This window comes from Spermophilus citellus (genome assembly GCF_964194105.1).
Source record: "Spermophilus citellus genome assembly, chromosome: 6".
Taxonomy (NCBI): domain Eukaryota; kingdom Metazoa; phylum Chordata; class Mammalia; order Rodentia; family Sciuridae; genus Spermophilus; species Spermophilus citellus.
This window is the reverse complement of record NC_138187.1, coordinates 163368256-163381218: the sequence shown is the minus strand read 5'-3', so window position 1 is coordinate 163381218 and position 12963 is coordinate 163368256. Positions and strand designations below refer to the sequence as shown.

Genomic DNA, 12963 nt, shown 5'->3' with positions numbered 1-12963 from the left:
ACTCGCCACACACACACACACAGCCACTCGCCACACACACACACACACACACACACACACAGGGCCACTCGCCACACACACAGGGCCACTCGCCACACACACGGCCACTGGCCACAAACACAAGGCCACTGGCCACAAACACAAGGCCACTCGCTGAGACACACAAGGCCACTCACCCCATACAAGGCCACTCACCCCCACAAGGCCACTTGTCACACACACAAGACCACTCACCCCCACAAGGCCACTCACCACAAACACACGGCCACTGGCCACAAACACAAGGCCACTCGCTGAGACACACAAGGCCACTCATCCCATACAAGGCCACTCACCCCCACAAAGCCACTCGCCACACACACAGGGCCACTCGCCACACACACGGCCACTGGCCACTTGTCACACACACAAGGCCACTCACCCCCACAAGGCCACTCGCCACACACACAAGGCCATTCACCCCCACATACAGGGCCACTCACTGGAACACAGAAGGCCACTTGCTGGTGCACACACACATACACCTCAGACACAGCACAGGTGAGCACGGACATGCCACACACATCAGCACGCACACTGGGCACCCGCCTACCCTACTGGGCACCCACCTGACCTGGACAAACCCCTGGGCTTGGCTCAGGCTGTGCATGACGGAGTCGCCGGGCCTGGCTCCCTCCCCCAGCTGGCATCTACGGCACAGGGGTAACCTGGCCCCCACACCCGTCTGCCCGGCTCTTCCCACAACAGCTCTGTCCAGTTCTCCCCGTCACTCCCAGCCCAGATGGGGACAGGCAAGTCTAACTGAGACCGGCCTTCATGTTACGTCTTAGAGCGAGCGCCATTTGGGGCGGTGGGAAGCTGCAGGATGGGGGGCTCCTCTCCTAGAAGTTACAGCGTAAGGGAGGCAGAGGGGTCTGTGGGACCCAAACGCCAGAGCCTTGTTGCACTACGTTCCTGGCCAGCCCTCCCCCACCCCCTGGGTTTGGCCAGGGCAGCAGTGGCCACAGACCCTCGTCCCTGTGAACGTCCTGCTGCAGGGTCTGAGCTCTGGCCTCACCCTCCCTCCTCCCGTTCCCTGGACCCCTCTCCAGGCCACAGGTGTCTGCATGTCTGCCTCCGGGCGCTCGGTCACTCTGCGGGGCCTCGGCCTTCTCAGCGTGGTTTGCTCTGCTCCACCAGGAGCACGAGGGGGGGCCTGTGTGTTCCACTTCACCCCCAGGTCCAGTAGGAAGATGCGAATTCTGACATAAATAGAAGACAATTTCTTCCCCTCCTTGGGGATTCAGTAAAAAAGCCGTCTCCACTCCAAGTCTGTGTCAGGGAGCTGTTCCTTTAGGAAACCTCATACGCAGGCCGAGGAAGGCCCATGCCCACAACAGCTAATCACAGGCACGTGTTCAGGGCCAACACTCAAGTGTGATTTCATTTACATTTGTATTTCTACCTCTGCAGAAGGTGAGGGAGCAGGAACTAAACACACACTGAGTTCCACCACACTCAGGAAAGTTCCAAAATAGGCGTGTTTATTAAAAGTAAAATGGAAAATACGGGTTTACCGGATTTGGGGAAATGCGAGTTCAAAACTATAATAACATGTCAGGGAAAAACAGGTCTTTATTGACAACCCAGTATTTCATGCTCAGCAGGAAAATAGGTAGTAAATAAAGATATTCAGCAACAGAATAATTATTTCTTACTTCAAGAATTGAGAGGAAACTAGAAATAAGTGCTTACTAAGGAGAATTCCATAAAATCTGCTTCGGAACTCAGCGGGCGGACTCAGGATGGAGCAGATCAGCTGCAGAGGGTCCCGGGTAGGCCCAGAGGCCTGGGAAGCATGTCTGGAGCCCATCTATCCTGGGCATGTCACCAAGCCTCACGAAAAGACCCTTCTACTGCCTTTGCTGCCACTTGTCCCCCAAAGATCTCTACTGGACTCTGCAAATGACCGGCGGCCAGAGGGGCCAGCACCCCGCCTGCCCTGCTTTCTCCCGGTTTTCTTCCCTTCATGCCTGAAAATTAGCTGCCGAGTGGCATGATCCTCGCAGCCCAACGGACACTCCTAACACCTCCAGCCCTGCAACTCGGCCACCTCCAGCAAAGCTGGGCCTTCTCCAGCAGTTCCAAGTGGCCCCTCAAACCTGCGGCAGATGCACAGCCTGCGGGGCCAGCCGAGAGCTCCAAACCCTGCCCTTGGCTTTCCCCAGTCGGGGAGTCGTTTATAAAACAACCAGAACAGCCGGAGAAGGCAGCTTACTTTCTGCCCCCCACAGCCTACCCAGGTAGGGCGGGGTCCGGTGGAGAGCTCCGGGACTCAGTGTTCTCAGAAACTGCGACTTCAAGACCACAGATGAGGCATTTTATAGCTCAAAGGGATGTTCGGCCCCCTCCTCTTCTCTTACTGATGAGGACACTAACGCACAAGGGGAAATTTACTGGTTTACAGTGAAGAAAACGGAAGCCAGTTAGGCCAGTGGTTCTGCTCCGCTGCTTCAGGAAAATGAGGCCGTGTCTGCGAAGGTGGGGAAACCGAGGCACGCAAGATATGGCCGTGGATTTCCACGCACCCTGCGCACAGGCCCTTTTGGACAGCATCTCCTCCACACTCCCTGTGGGAGACAGGCACCACCTCCGCATCTCCCAGAGGAGGAGCAGGGCTCTGGGCCGGCTGCTGGCCCCCGAGGAGGGCTGTGAGAGGCCCTGGCCTGCATCCCTATCCTCCTACCTTCCCAGCCTCCTTCAGATGGACACAAACATCTGCAGATGGTCCCTGAGAACCAGAAATTACCCTCTGCTCAATCGGATTGTTGTCAACAGAAGTCGAGGGTCCTGTGAAATGCTTTTTTATTCAACCCGTTCTTTTAATTGTCAATCCTAGATTTGCCCAAGTAATTAACAAAAGCTACATCTGTAAAGATTTTCCTGCAGGATCAGCTATCATGACAAACCTCAGAAACGGCTTAAATGTCCAACAAGCAAATGTCCAACAGCCAAGAAAAGGTGATGCTGGTGCACGGAAGTGCCCAGAGCATTCAGAGCAAGAAGGCAGGCCGAGCGCGAGAACAGCTCACACCAATGTGCAGGAAAGCAGCATCCGACACGCTCATGAGGGGAACCAAGACCAGCAGCATGAAGACGCTGGCGTGGGGCGCAGAGAAGGAAAGGAGAGCCCCAGGCTGGCTGGTTATGGATTGAAACAGCGCTCACGTCCTTCCGTGACCTCATATTTTTATTAAATATCTCAGATTAAGAGAGGAAGGAAGTGATAGGTACCCGGAGCAGGTATTTCAACGCTGATCACACGGGCTCTCCTGTGAGACCGGCTCTAACCCTGTGTCTTATTTCCGTGTTTTGAGGCAACGGGGCGATTGGACGGTGTGACCTCGGCTACGATCTACAAAGTCTCCGTTTCCCCTTGGCACCTTTAATTTGTTAATTATTTCTTTAGTCCAGGGGTGAAGGCCTGATGTTTTCTGCTTTTCCCTAGAATTAAAGCCAAATCAGAAAAATGAGCTTCTATCTCTACTTCTGAGATACGTTAGTTAACCATGTGAATCCATCTTCTTTATGGATCCAAAATAAACAAATAGCAGAGTTTCCCATGGTCCGCCAAGAAAGTTTTAATGACGGCAGGATCTTACCTTAAACCAACCCGACCTCACCTTAAATCACGATCCACCCAAACTGCCTTGTCCCCTTCCAATTTCATTCCTGGTTTTTGCTGAGTTTTGTTTTTAAAGCACTTTGTTGAATACTAAGTTGTCCAGAGGAGAGGGTCAGACGCCAATCCAGCAGGCCCAGATAGACCATTGACGTAAACCTGACAGCGGGGGGACGTCTGATCCCCTGCTCTCAGCCAGCCCTGATGCTGCTGGGCTCCAGGCGCTGTCCTTGGGGCTCCAGGAGCAGGACGGCTCGTCCCTCGGGAACTCTGAGAGGGTTTCGGGCTGGAGGACGCGGCTATGCGGCAGGGACCAGGGATCACTGTGTTTCGACTAACAGGTTAAAGGACTGGTTTAATCGTTTTCTTTAACCAGATGGAATGAATGCGTGTTCCAAATTGATTAAGTTGACCCTCACTCTCCTGCTGACCAGAAATGGCTTTGTTCAAGCAGAATTAAGAAAGCTATTTTGAACCATTTCTGAATACTGCTCACCCAGGGGACCCACAGGAGAAAAGGGGCTCCCGACACGTGTGGGACAGTTGTTCTGGTGCCTGGACCCTGCTAGGTAAAGTCCAGGGTGCAGTGCTGGCCACTGTTGGAGGCAAAAGTGTGGACATCCAAGAAAACCAAGTCTGGTTGTTAGAGAACAAAAGCAAAGCTGAGAAGAGCAAGTGACTACAGCTGGGTTCCATGCCTCAGCCAGCGCCCAGCGCCGCTCTGAGAGGTGGTGAGTGGCAGCAGACGTGGCCTCTCACCCGCAGGACAGGCACCAGCGGCCTCTCTGGGCATGCAGAGCCCAGTGCAGAGGCCAAGGCAAAGGGACGGCGGTGAACTTGTCCTCCAGCAGCCTGACCGCGGCCTGGTGTTGCAGGTGGACACACTAGACAAGCAGGCACCCCGCACCACCAGGCCGCCTGGCAGGTTCTGGGCAGACCAGGCGGTCCCGGCTAGGATCCCAGTGAGACGCAAGCGGGTGTCCCTCATCCTCGGGCCACCTGAGGAGGGTCGCGGGGCCACGCTATTTCTGATATTCTCCCCTTTCACTATTGACATTATATATTGTTTTCACTTGGGGGAAATCTTTTAAAAATTTAAATTCAAAATTCCATGAACATCCCAAGCTCCAAGCCTCCTTTCCCCTGGGCCTATGTGGAATCATGGAGTGCACCCAGAATTCAGAGAAGGGGTGAGCTGGGTGCCAACAGATGGGGGAGATGCTGCTGCAGCCTTACAACACAATCAGAATGAATGGAGAACCCCAGCGGCGGGTTTCCTCTCCTGTGCCTAGGTTTACAAGAGCTCAGTCGAGGTGTAATAGTACTAATTGGTGCAAGTTCTCTAACTGGCTCACATACGCACGGCATATTGCATTCACTTTCTACTTTTACATCTCTATAAAGAGGGTATTACTTACTACCTTTACTTTAGAGATAAGAAAACTGAGGCCCAGAGAGGCTCAGTAACTTGCTAAAGTTGCACAGACAGAAAATGCTGTGGTTGGCCTGACTCCACCAGGTCCAGTGACTTCCTAAAGCAGAGCTGCTCACAGCCCTGGGGCTTCACGTCTGAGCTACGTCTTCTCACTAGAGAAAGCACAAAAGCTGCGCAGACCCCCGCGCATTCTTGGCCATGGTGGGGCAGGGAGTCGGGCACCAAGGAGCCAGGGCCACAGCCGTGTGCTGCGCACCAGGCAGGCCATCCTAGTCCTTCCGGCCTAGGCCCTGGGGGCCGCCTGGGCAGGTTCTGGACAGACCAGGTGGTCCTGGTCAGGATCCGGGTGAGACGCAAACGGGACAGGCCTGGTAAAAGCCCATGTTTGAAAGCGGCTCGGGGACAGGTCACAGCAGGGCCCAGACGGGAAGGCCCCACTGCTGACAGCAACCTGCAAGGGAGCCCTGAGGCGGCCTTCAGGCGGCCTGGGCCTCCGTCTGTTTATCAGCCTCTCTAGAAAGAGCTGATGGTCAGGCTCGGAGACAGCAAGGTCCTGAAAGCGAGAACCCTTGCCCTGCTCTCTGGGAGTGGGTGGCCTCGGTCCTCGGGCTTTGCTCCCTGCTCCTGGCAGCCGCGGGCCCTGGCAGTCTCCTCTTTTCCTTCTGATTCCACTGGGCCTGTCCTCAGCCCAGAGCTGACACAAGCCGACCAGCAGGGAACTGCAGGCGAGACCTCCCTCCGCAGCCTCCCCCGCCTGAGGCCTCCAGCTGTGCATGATCCTGGCTGTTGGGACCTCCTTGTCCCCTGCACACAGGGAGGGGCTGCCCGGCTCCCACCTGGTGCCCTAACCCCACATCTCGCTGTGACTCACACCCTTTCTGAGAAAAGCTACAGTATCAGAGAAAACCCCGCGTCCTGCAGCGAGGTGCTAGCCCAGGGCCGGGCCCTGCTGGGGGCCTCGCCTGCCCTCCCGGCACCTCCCTCGTGGAGGCAGCCCCACTGCAGAAGGACGGTGCTGACTCCCTTCCCTGCTCCCCGGCCCCACGCATGTGAAGCTCGCCCTGTTAGCAGAAGCAGCCTGACGCCCTCTGGGCAGGCCGCGGCCTCCTTCCCCTCCAGGGTCTGCCCTGGGGAACACAGAGCCTCCCAGAGCCCAAGTCCTCACGGTGGCCACTCGACAAGGCTCGCGCTCTTGTGGTTCCCTGCTTCTGTCTCTGGCCGGGGAAGGGTGTGTCCTAGTGCATCCCTGGCCGTGAGTGTGACAGGACCCTCTGGGTCCAGAGGAGGCAGGCGCTCTGTGGGGGCTGCAGCTCCTACTTCCCGCACCTGCCACTTCCCCCTCCTGGGCCTCTCAGTCCCGGCCAGCCAGGAGTTTCAGGCCAGTGACCAGTGCCACTGGCTGTGACCCGGCCTGACTGGCTGGTGACATGTCCTCTGTTGGCAGAGTGAGGGTGCCTACTCAGGATGACAGGAGGGGACGGTGGCCGGAACGTCACAGTGTGAGGCGGCCTCGCTGACGCCGGGCTGGCCTCTGCCCACACTCCCTCTGTCCCAGCTGGCCGGCCTGTGGCTCTCGGGCCTCCTTCCCTCGCCCCCCCCCCCCTGGTCACCAGGCAATCCAGGCTCTGGGCAGCTTGACCCTGGGCTGCAGTTTGGAGCGCAGGGCTTCCCTGCCCTTGATTCTGGGCGAGCAGGAGGGGGCAGACACCAGGCCCTCACGCCCTCGAGGACCCCAGCACACGGTCGGAGCTCCTGCCGCTGGGCAGCACCTTACCTGTAACTGGGCACCACACCTGCAGGATGGCCACGATGGCTAGCGCCTCCCACTTCATCTTGTCCTTTCTCCCAGGAGATGCAGGGCAGAGGACGATGGCAGAGCAGCCTGGGCTCTGAAGGAGGCCCTGCCGCTCTGTGTGCCTCCGCCTCAGGAAGTGGAGGGCCGCGGGCCCTGTGAGAACTCTGCCTGGCTCTCGGCAGGAAGCTCGAGGCTTGAGGTCGGGGGCGTGTTTACATCAGCCGGCTGGAGCTTGCTTTGTCTCTGGTCTGACCCTCGCTCTGTCTCTTTATTGCTGGCTAGTTCTTGTCCCACGTGTATCCAGTTCCCACCTTGATGGCCAGGTCAGTCCCAGCGCTCGCACGGGAGCAGGGTCACCGTTCTGCCAGGCCCTCGACTGTTTCGTGGAGGTGGGGAAAGGGCAGAGCTGGATTCAGAGTCGGGCTAAATGTGAGATGAACTGCTGGGCTCTGGGGACATCTCCACCTGCCCCTTGCTTGTCCCTTCAGAACCACCCGAAGGCTGCAGCCTCCGGAGCCACCCAGTGGGCCAACAGCCCATCCCACCCACGAGTCACGGGCAACTAGGAGATTGTTGAAGGGACAGAATTGACGGCAGTGTGACTCGTTGATAGATGATTCACACACTCAGTGCCCCTCGTCAACCTCGGGGAAGCTCTGTTGGCCCAGCACGGGTCACAGGCCGATCAGTCATGGCCTTCAGGAGGACAAGACCCGGGCCCTCGCAGAGCCTCTGTGACAGGAAAGGGCGGGGAGGATGGGCACACAGAGGCAGGGCTCTCCACTCTGCCCCGGGCCCTGGGGAGCACTGAGGCTGGTTGGCTCCTGGAGCGAGACCCACACTTTGCAGTGGAGGAATCAGGCAGGGGCAGGGGTGAGATCCTGGAGGACACCCGGCCAGCAGCCGTGAGCGCCTTCCAGTAAGTGATGCAGACGAAGCCGCTGTTGGCCTGCCTGCCTCTCCTGCGCGCCTCTCAGAAACTGCGACCTCATTCCCCTCCGAGGAGGCCACACTCCCATAAGCCTTGGTGGAGGGCTTTGAGAGCGGTTCCCACTGCCATGGGCTCCATTGTAGGCCGAGTCCTCCCCCCGGCCAGTCAAAGCACCATATTCTGCAGTTTACAAGGATAGTTCAGAGACAGGCTCCATGGCACACTCCCACAATCCCAGAGACTCAGGAGGCTGAGGCAGGAGGATCCCAAGTTCCAGGCCAGCCTTAGCAATTTAGCAAGACCCTGTCCCAAGATCAGAAGGGCTGGGGATGCAGCTTGGTGCTGAAGTGCCCCGAGTTGACTCCCCAGGACAGAGGGGCGGTAGAAGCCCTCTTCCAATTCTTTCTACAGCTCCTGGGAGGGGCACCTATTTCTTGGAGAACAGGAGCGGTGGGGCAGCACCACAGCCATGGCCAGGAGCCAGGAGGAGCAGGCTGACCCTCAGGTGTCTCCTTCTGAGGTCCTCAGAATCGGGAGGGAAGCCTCAGCCACAGAGAGGCCAGAGGCTGTCTGAGGAGTAGCAGGGTCTTCCCCAAGGGGGCTCTGCCCCTTCCCACAAGGCCTTGCACTTGAGAGTCCCTCCCCGGCTTCTGACACTCCCGAGTGCTCACTGTGAAGACCTCTGTCCAGGCTGCAGGGACAGCAAGCCACCTCGTAATTCCCTGACTCCCAGGTCATCAGAGACCAGGCGCAAGAGCGAGGGCTGGCTTCTGTCCTCAGCGTAACAGAGTCAACCCCTCCTGGGGCCCCCTGATGGGACAGCACCACCAGCACCTGAGCCCCCCACCTCTGGCCAACATCCTGAGCTGGTGTCCAGGGCTGCAGGCCACGGAGGTCCAGTGCATGCTGTTTCCCTGACCAAGTGCTTTCCCAGGGGCCACCACGCGCAGGGATGGACCCTCTGGGCCTGGGTGCTTGCACTGTGCTCTGGACCCCCCACCCCAGGGGTCCCTCCACCTGAGGCCTTTCTCTGCTCTCCTCCTGAGGACCTCCTTTTCAGACCTGGTGCAAATGCCCCTCACTGTGCAGCCTCGTCCACACCTACCAGGCCACGCTGGCCAAGCCTCAGAGTCCTCTTGGTGCCACTTCTCTGCCCGGGCAGCATGCTGAAGTGTGTGACCCCCCAAGCTCTGCTGAGGCCTTAATCACTGTTCTCTAGGACCCAGGGTGCGGTGGGATTTAACAGCGTGGAGAAAGGGACCCCCCACTCCCACCTGGGGGAGGGTCAGTCCCTGGGGCCAGAGGCCAGGCCTTCGGCAACTCGAAGGCCCAGAAGTGAATGCAAGCTCAGTGGGCACCCAGGGCTGTTCATCTGGGGTCCCTGCATGAACCAGAGGCAGGAGCCCACCACTGTCACAGAGAGGGACGGAGGGAGGGAGGAAGGGGCAGGCTGGGGAAGGGGACCAGCCCAGCGGCACCCGCTCTCTAAGGTGCTGAATTCGGGCTACACGAGGCTCCCGGCCCCTTCCATGACCCTCTCCTGTCCTACCAGAGCTGGAGGAGGGGCAGAGCCCAAGCGGTCCCCACCAGCTGGGACCGAAGGCTGAGACAATGGCCAGACTGTCTGCCTGGCTTGTGGCCCATGGGTGGCGGCGTGTGGAATGTGACTTCAGGCTCCACAAAGGATCTCCTAGCCCTAAACAAGACGGCCTCCCTCACCCTTCCCACCCACACTCCGAATCCACCCTCGGAGAGTCACTCTTGTAGCTATAATTGGTGGCATGCTGGAGCGGCCTGTGTCTGCCCACCAGCTGACCGTTACGTTCTCAGGAAAGTCTCAAGCTGGTTGTTACATCCCCGGCAGCTTGAAACTGGCCAGGGGAAGCCAACACCACACCCACCCCACTCCCGGGCACTGGTTCTTAGGCCCTCGCAGCACAGCGCCGATGGAGGACCCTGTCCTTCCAGCAGGAAAGCAAACCTCGTCAGTCCCCCACCCGCGTGAAGGGCCTAGAATCGCGCCATAGACGGTCCAGGTAGATGGGATGGAATTATCTAGTCGAACCCCTTGTTTTGCAAGACGAGAATCGAGACCTGGAAGGTGAAAGGACTTGCTGGGATCCTCAGCTGCGTCAGAGGCCAGCCTGCGTCTCGGTCGGTGCTGGCTTCCCAGGAAATGGGCTGCGGGGACGATGGGTTTTCCAGGCCCAGCAACCCTTCTCTCTCTGCCCCCATCCTGATCAATTCTGGCCCAGGCGTGGGGTTCAGGTGGCTCACTCACAGCCCTGCAGCCCAGGGTGGTCCCGCGACCCAGGCCTGGCCAGTCACAGCTCTCTGTCCATCCGGCCACTAGGATGGTGGTGGGGAAGAGCACACAGTGCGGGGATGCTTTTGCCTGTCCAGCATTAATGCCCCCATGTCCTGGTGACAGTGCCAAGAGCTGCTTTCTGTTGCTTTGCAACCAAAGAACGGGACGTGCACGGGGTTTGGTGACTGCATTAGCTTTCCATTCCACACAGCAGATGCCCACATGCTTAGTGACCAAAGCCACTCAGGTTTATGACCTCACGGTAAAGCAAGTCGGAAGTCCTGGCCCAGCTGGGCTCTCGGCTCAAGGTGTCGACCAGCGCTGTGCTCCACTGAAGCCCAGTTCTCTTCCCTCTCACCTACACGAGTGAGGTCCCTGTGTCCTGCTAGCTGTTGGCCAGGGGCCACCCTGGGATCCCAGAGGATCCTGCACTTCCTTGCCACTCGGCCCCCTCAGTAGTTCCCAAGGGGGATGTTTGCTTTCTCCCCATAGCTCTGACTTGCTGCCCAGCAACCAGCTGGACCAAACTCTGCCTGGAAAGGGCTCACCTGATTAGGTCAGACCCCTCCAGCTACCTTGCCCTTTGCCCTGCAGCTCAACAGAAGCACAGGAGTGCTAGCTCTTCTGTGGACGGTTCCTCTCCCAGCCAAGGAGATCACGTGGGCATACGCAGCAAGGTGAGGAAAGCTCAGCGGCCATCCCGTCTCCCACAGAAGGCCCTAGGAAACTGTACTCCCTCGTTTGCGAGGACGCGCTCCGCTGCTCTCCATCTTTCTCTCCCGGCAGAAAGATGCCCAGGGAGGGGGCCAACACAGAGGACAGCAGAGCAAGAGCCGTCAGCCCCAGGGGCACACACCCACAGAGAACCTGCTGGTCCAGGCCAGCCGCCTGCCCCACGGGCTTCCCCACTCACTCACGAGCCGGGAGCTTTGGTCTCAAGGACCACAGATGCCGGGATGCCTGGTCCTGTGGGCACCCTGCACACTGGCCTGGCCCCTCACTCCATGGGTCCAGCGCTGTCCACTGGGGGCAGATCTCCCAGGGAAGCAGAGCCCTGGTGGACACCTCAGTCATTTCACACTGTTTGCCAGTGAATCTTCCTGAAGGCCTCGTCCACGGGCTCTGCCGGCCACCACCCAGCGCTGGTGCAGGAAGGAATGCAGTGAGTAGGTCCCGGGCCAGGACACAGATGCAGGGGAACATCGGCCCCCACATCCCTCGGGAGAGGACAACAGCAGGGGCTTGTCCAGAGTTCCTCAGCAGGAGTGGGGCAAAGACCTCCCCGGAGTGCTGGGCTCCGAGGAGGAGTGGCCGCCGTCTCTGTGCAGACAGCCCTTCTGCTGGAGGGGTCCGTGTCCCCGGAGCAGGCCACTGTGTGCCTCGCCTGTGCCTTCGGCTTGAGCCCAGGCTGGACTTGAGTGTCCGCCTCACACTGGTAACAAACAGATCAGCCCCAGGGCACCCAAGCACACACCAGCTCACCCTCCAAAATGAGGCCCCCAGGGCAGCTGAGGGTCACGTTGGACACCCTCACAGGGGTGTCTTAGCAAGGTCCTCGCCTCTCCAGGCCTTTTTATCCCCCGCCCTGACTGCTCCCCCTCCCCCCTGCTAGAGTGTGACCAGCAGCCGTTTCGGGAGTGCACCAGCCTGGGCCAGGGCCCAGCTTCTCCTTCTCTTGTGGGCAACCTTGACAAGTCACTTTCCCGCTTTGGGCCTCCTGGTCTCCACTGAGACGCTGGGTGGACAGGACAGGACACTGACCTAGCAGGCCAGTGCTGTGTCCACTGCAGGTATCGAAGCTGTACTCTGCCTGCCTCTCCCTCCCTGTCCCCTCCACCCCACCAGCTGTTCCCCCTGCAGAGGGGAGGACCACTGTGTGTCCAGGGCTGTGTCCCGGGCTCTGGCCAGCTCAGGGCAGGAGCAGACAGCTGGGCTTCCATGCAGGGTGCAGCTCCGTGCAGGTCACATGTTTGTCACTCCCAAAGGATGACAGAGGGGAGGTGGCTGGGAAGTCCTCACTGACCTGACCTGGTCCCCATGGAGCTGTGGAGAGGCCAGCATAGCCACCCCACACCCTAGGACAAGCTGCGGGGCCACCTCTGGGGACTGCCCATCAGGGTCCCACGGGTCCCAGCACTAGCCCTCAACACCTCCTGGGGATGCCCACCAGCCTGAAGGGGAGTCTCAGGAGATTGGGATGAAGCCCCACTTCCAGAGGAGCAGGGGTCTGACCTGGGGTGGGGCTGGGTGGGGCTGGGTGTGGCCTTCCACAGGACCCGAGTGGCTGTGGTTCACACAGTGGCCCTGGGCTCCCCCCAGGCCCAGCCTGGCAGACCTGAACCGGACCCCACACCTGCCCACTTCAGCTGTCCCCACAGCACACACAGCAGGGTGGGGGTCCCTGGTGCCCCTCTGGCAGGCGGGACCTTCCTACTCAGCGGCCAGCTCTCCACTGTGAACTGTGGACTCCCCTGGTGGACACTGGGCGCCCCTGCTCTGGGCAACCAGAACACAGCGTGTGTCTGCCTATGTCCTGGGCTGGTCGCAAGGGGTAGGTGACAGGCCGCGGCTGACCGCAGTGGATACACCTCAGTGCTTTGGCGATCGGACTGTGGCTTTCGAGAAAGTTACCAGCTGGCTTGGAAACAGAGGGAAGGAAAGCAGATGGCGTCCACATCTTCGAGTCTTTGCCAATTCCTGCTCCGCTGCTGCAGACGGGGTTGGAACCCGGGCTCTTGCAGCCTCAGGGTCCCTAACCTCTGCTGTGCAGCCTCCTGCCCGCTGCACCACGGCCCGCCACCAGAGGCCTTCCTCCCACAGCCCAGGGCTCCCC

The 12963-nt window shown here is 59.3% G+C and overlaps 1 protein-coding gene across 2 annotated transcripts in view; it reads right to left on the bottom strand.

The window, feature by feature from the left end:
* The window catches only part of CD247 (CD247 molecule), a 63417-nt gene extending 55447 nt beyond the window's left edge, over positions 1-7970 (bottom strand). For both annotated transcript variants that reach the window (XM_081297302.1, XM_081297303.1), the window contains exon 1: positions 6871-7970. In XM_081297302.1, the coding sequence (XP_081153428.1) occupies positions 6871-6928 (58 nt within the window). In that variant the 5' untranslated portion in view covers positions 6929-7970. The remainder of the gene's footprint in view (positions 1-6870) is intronic.
* Positions 7971-12963: the final 4993 nt, after the last annotated feature.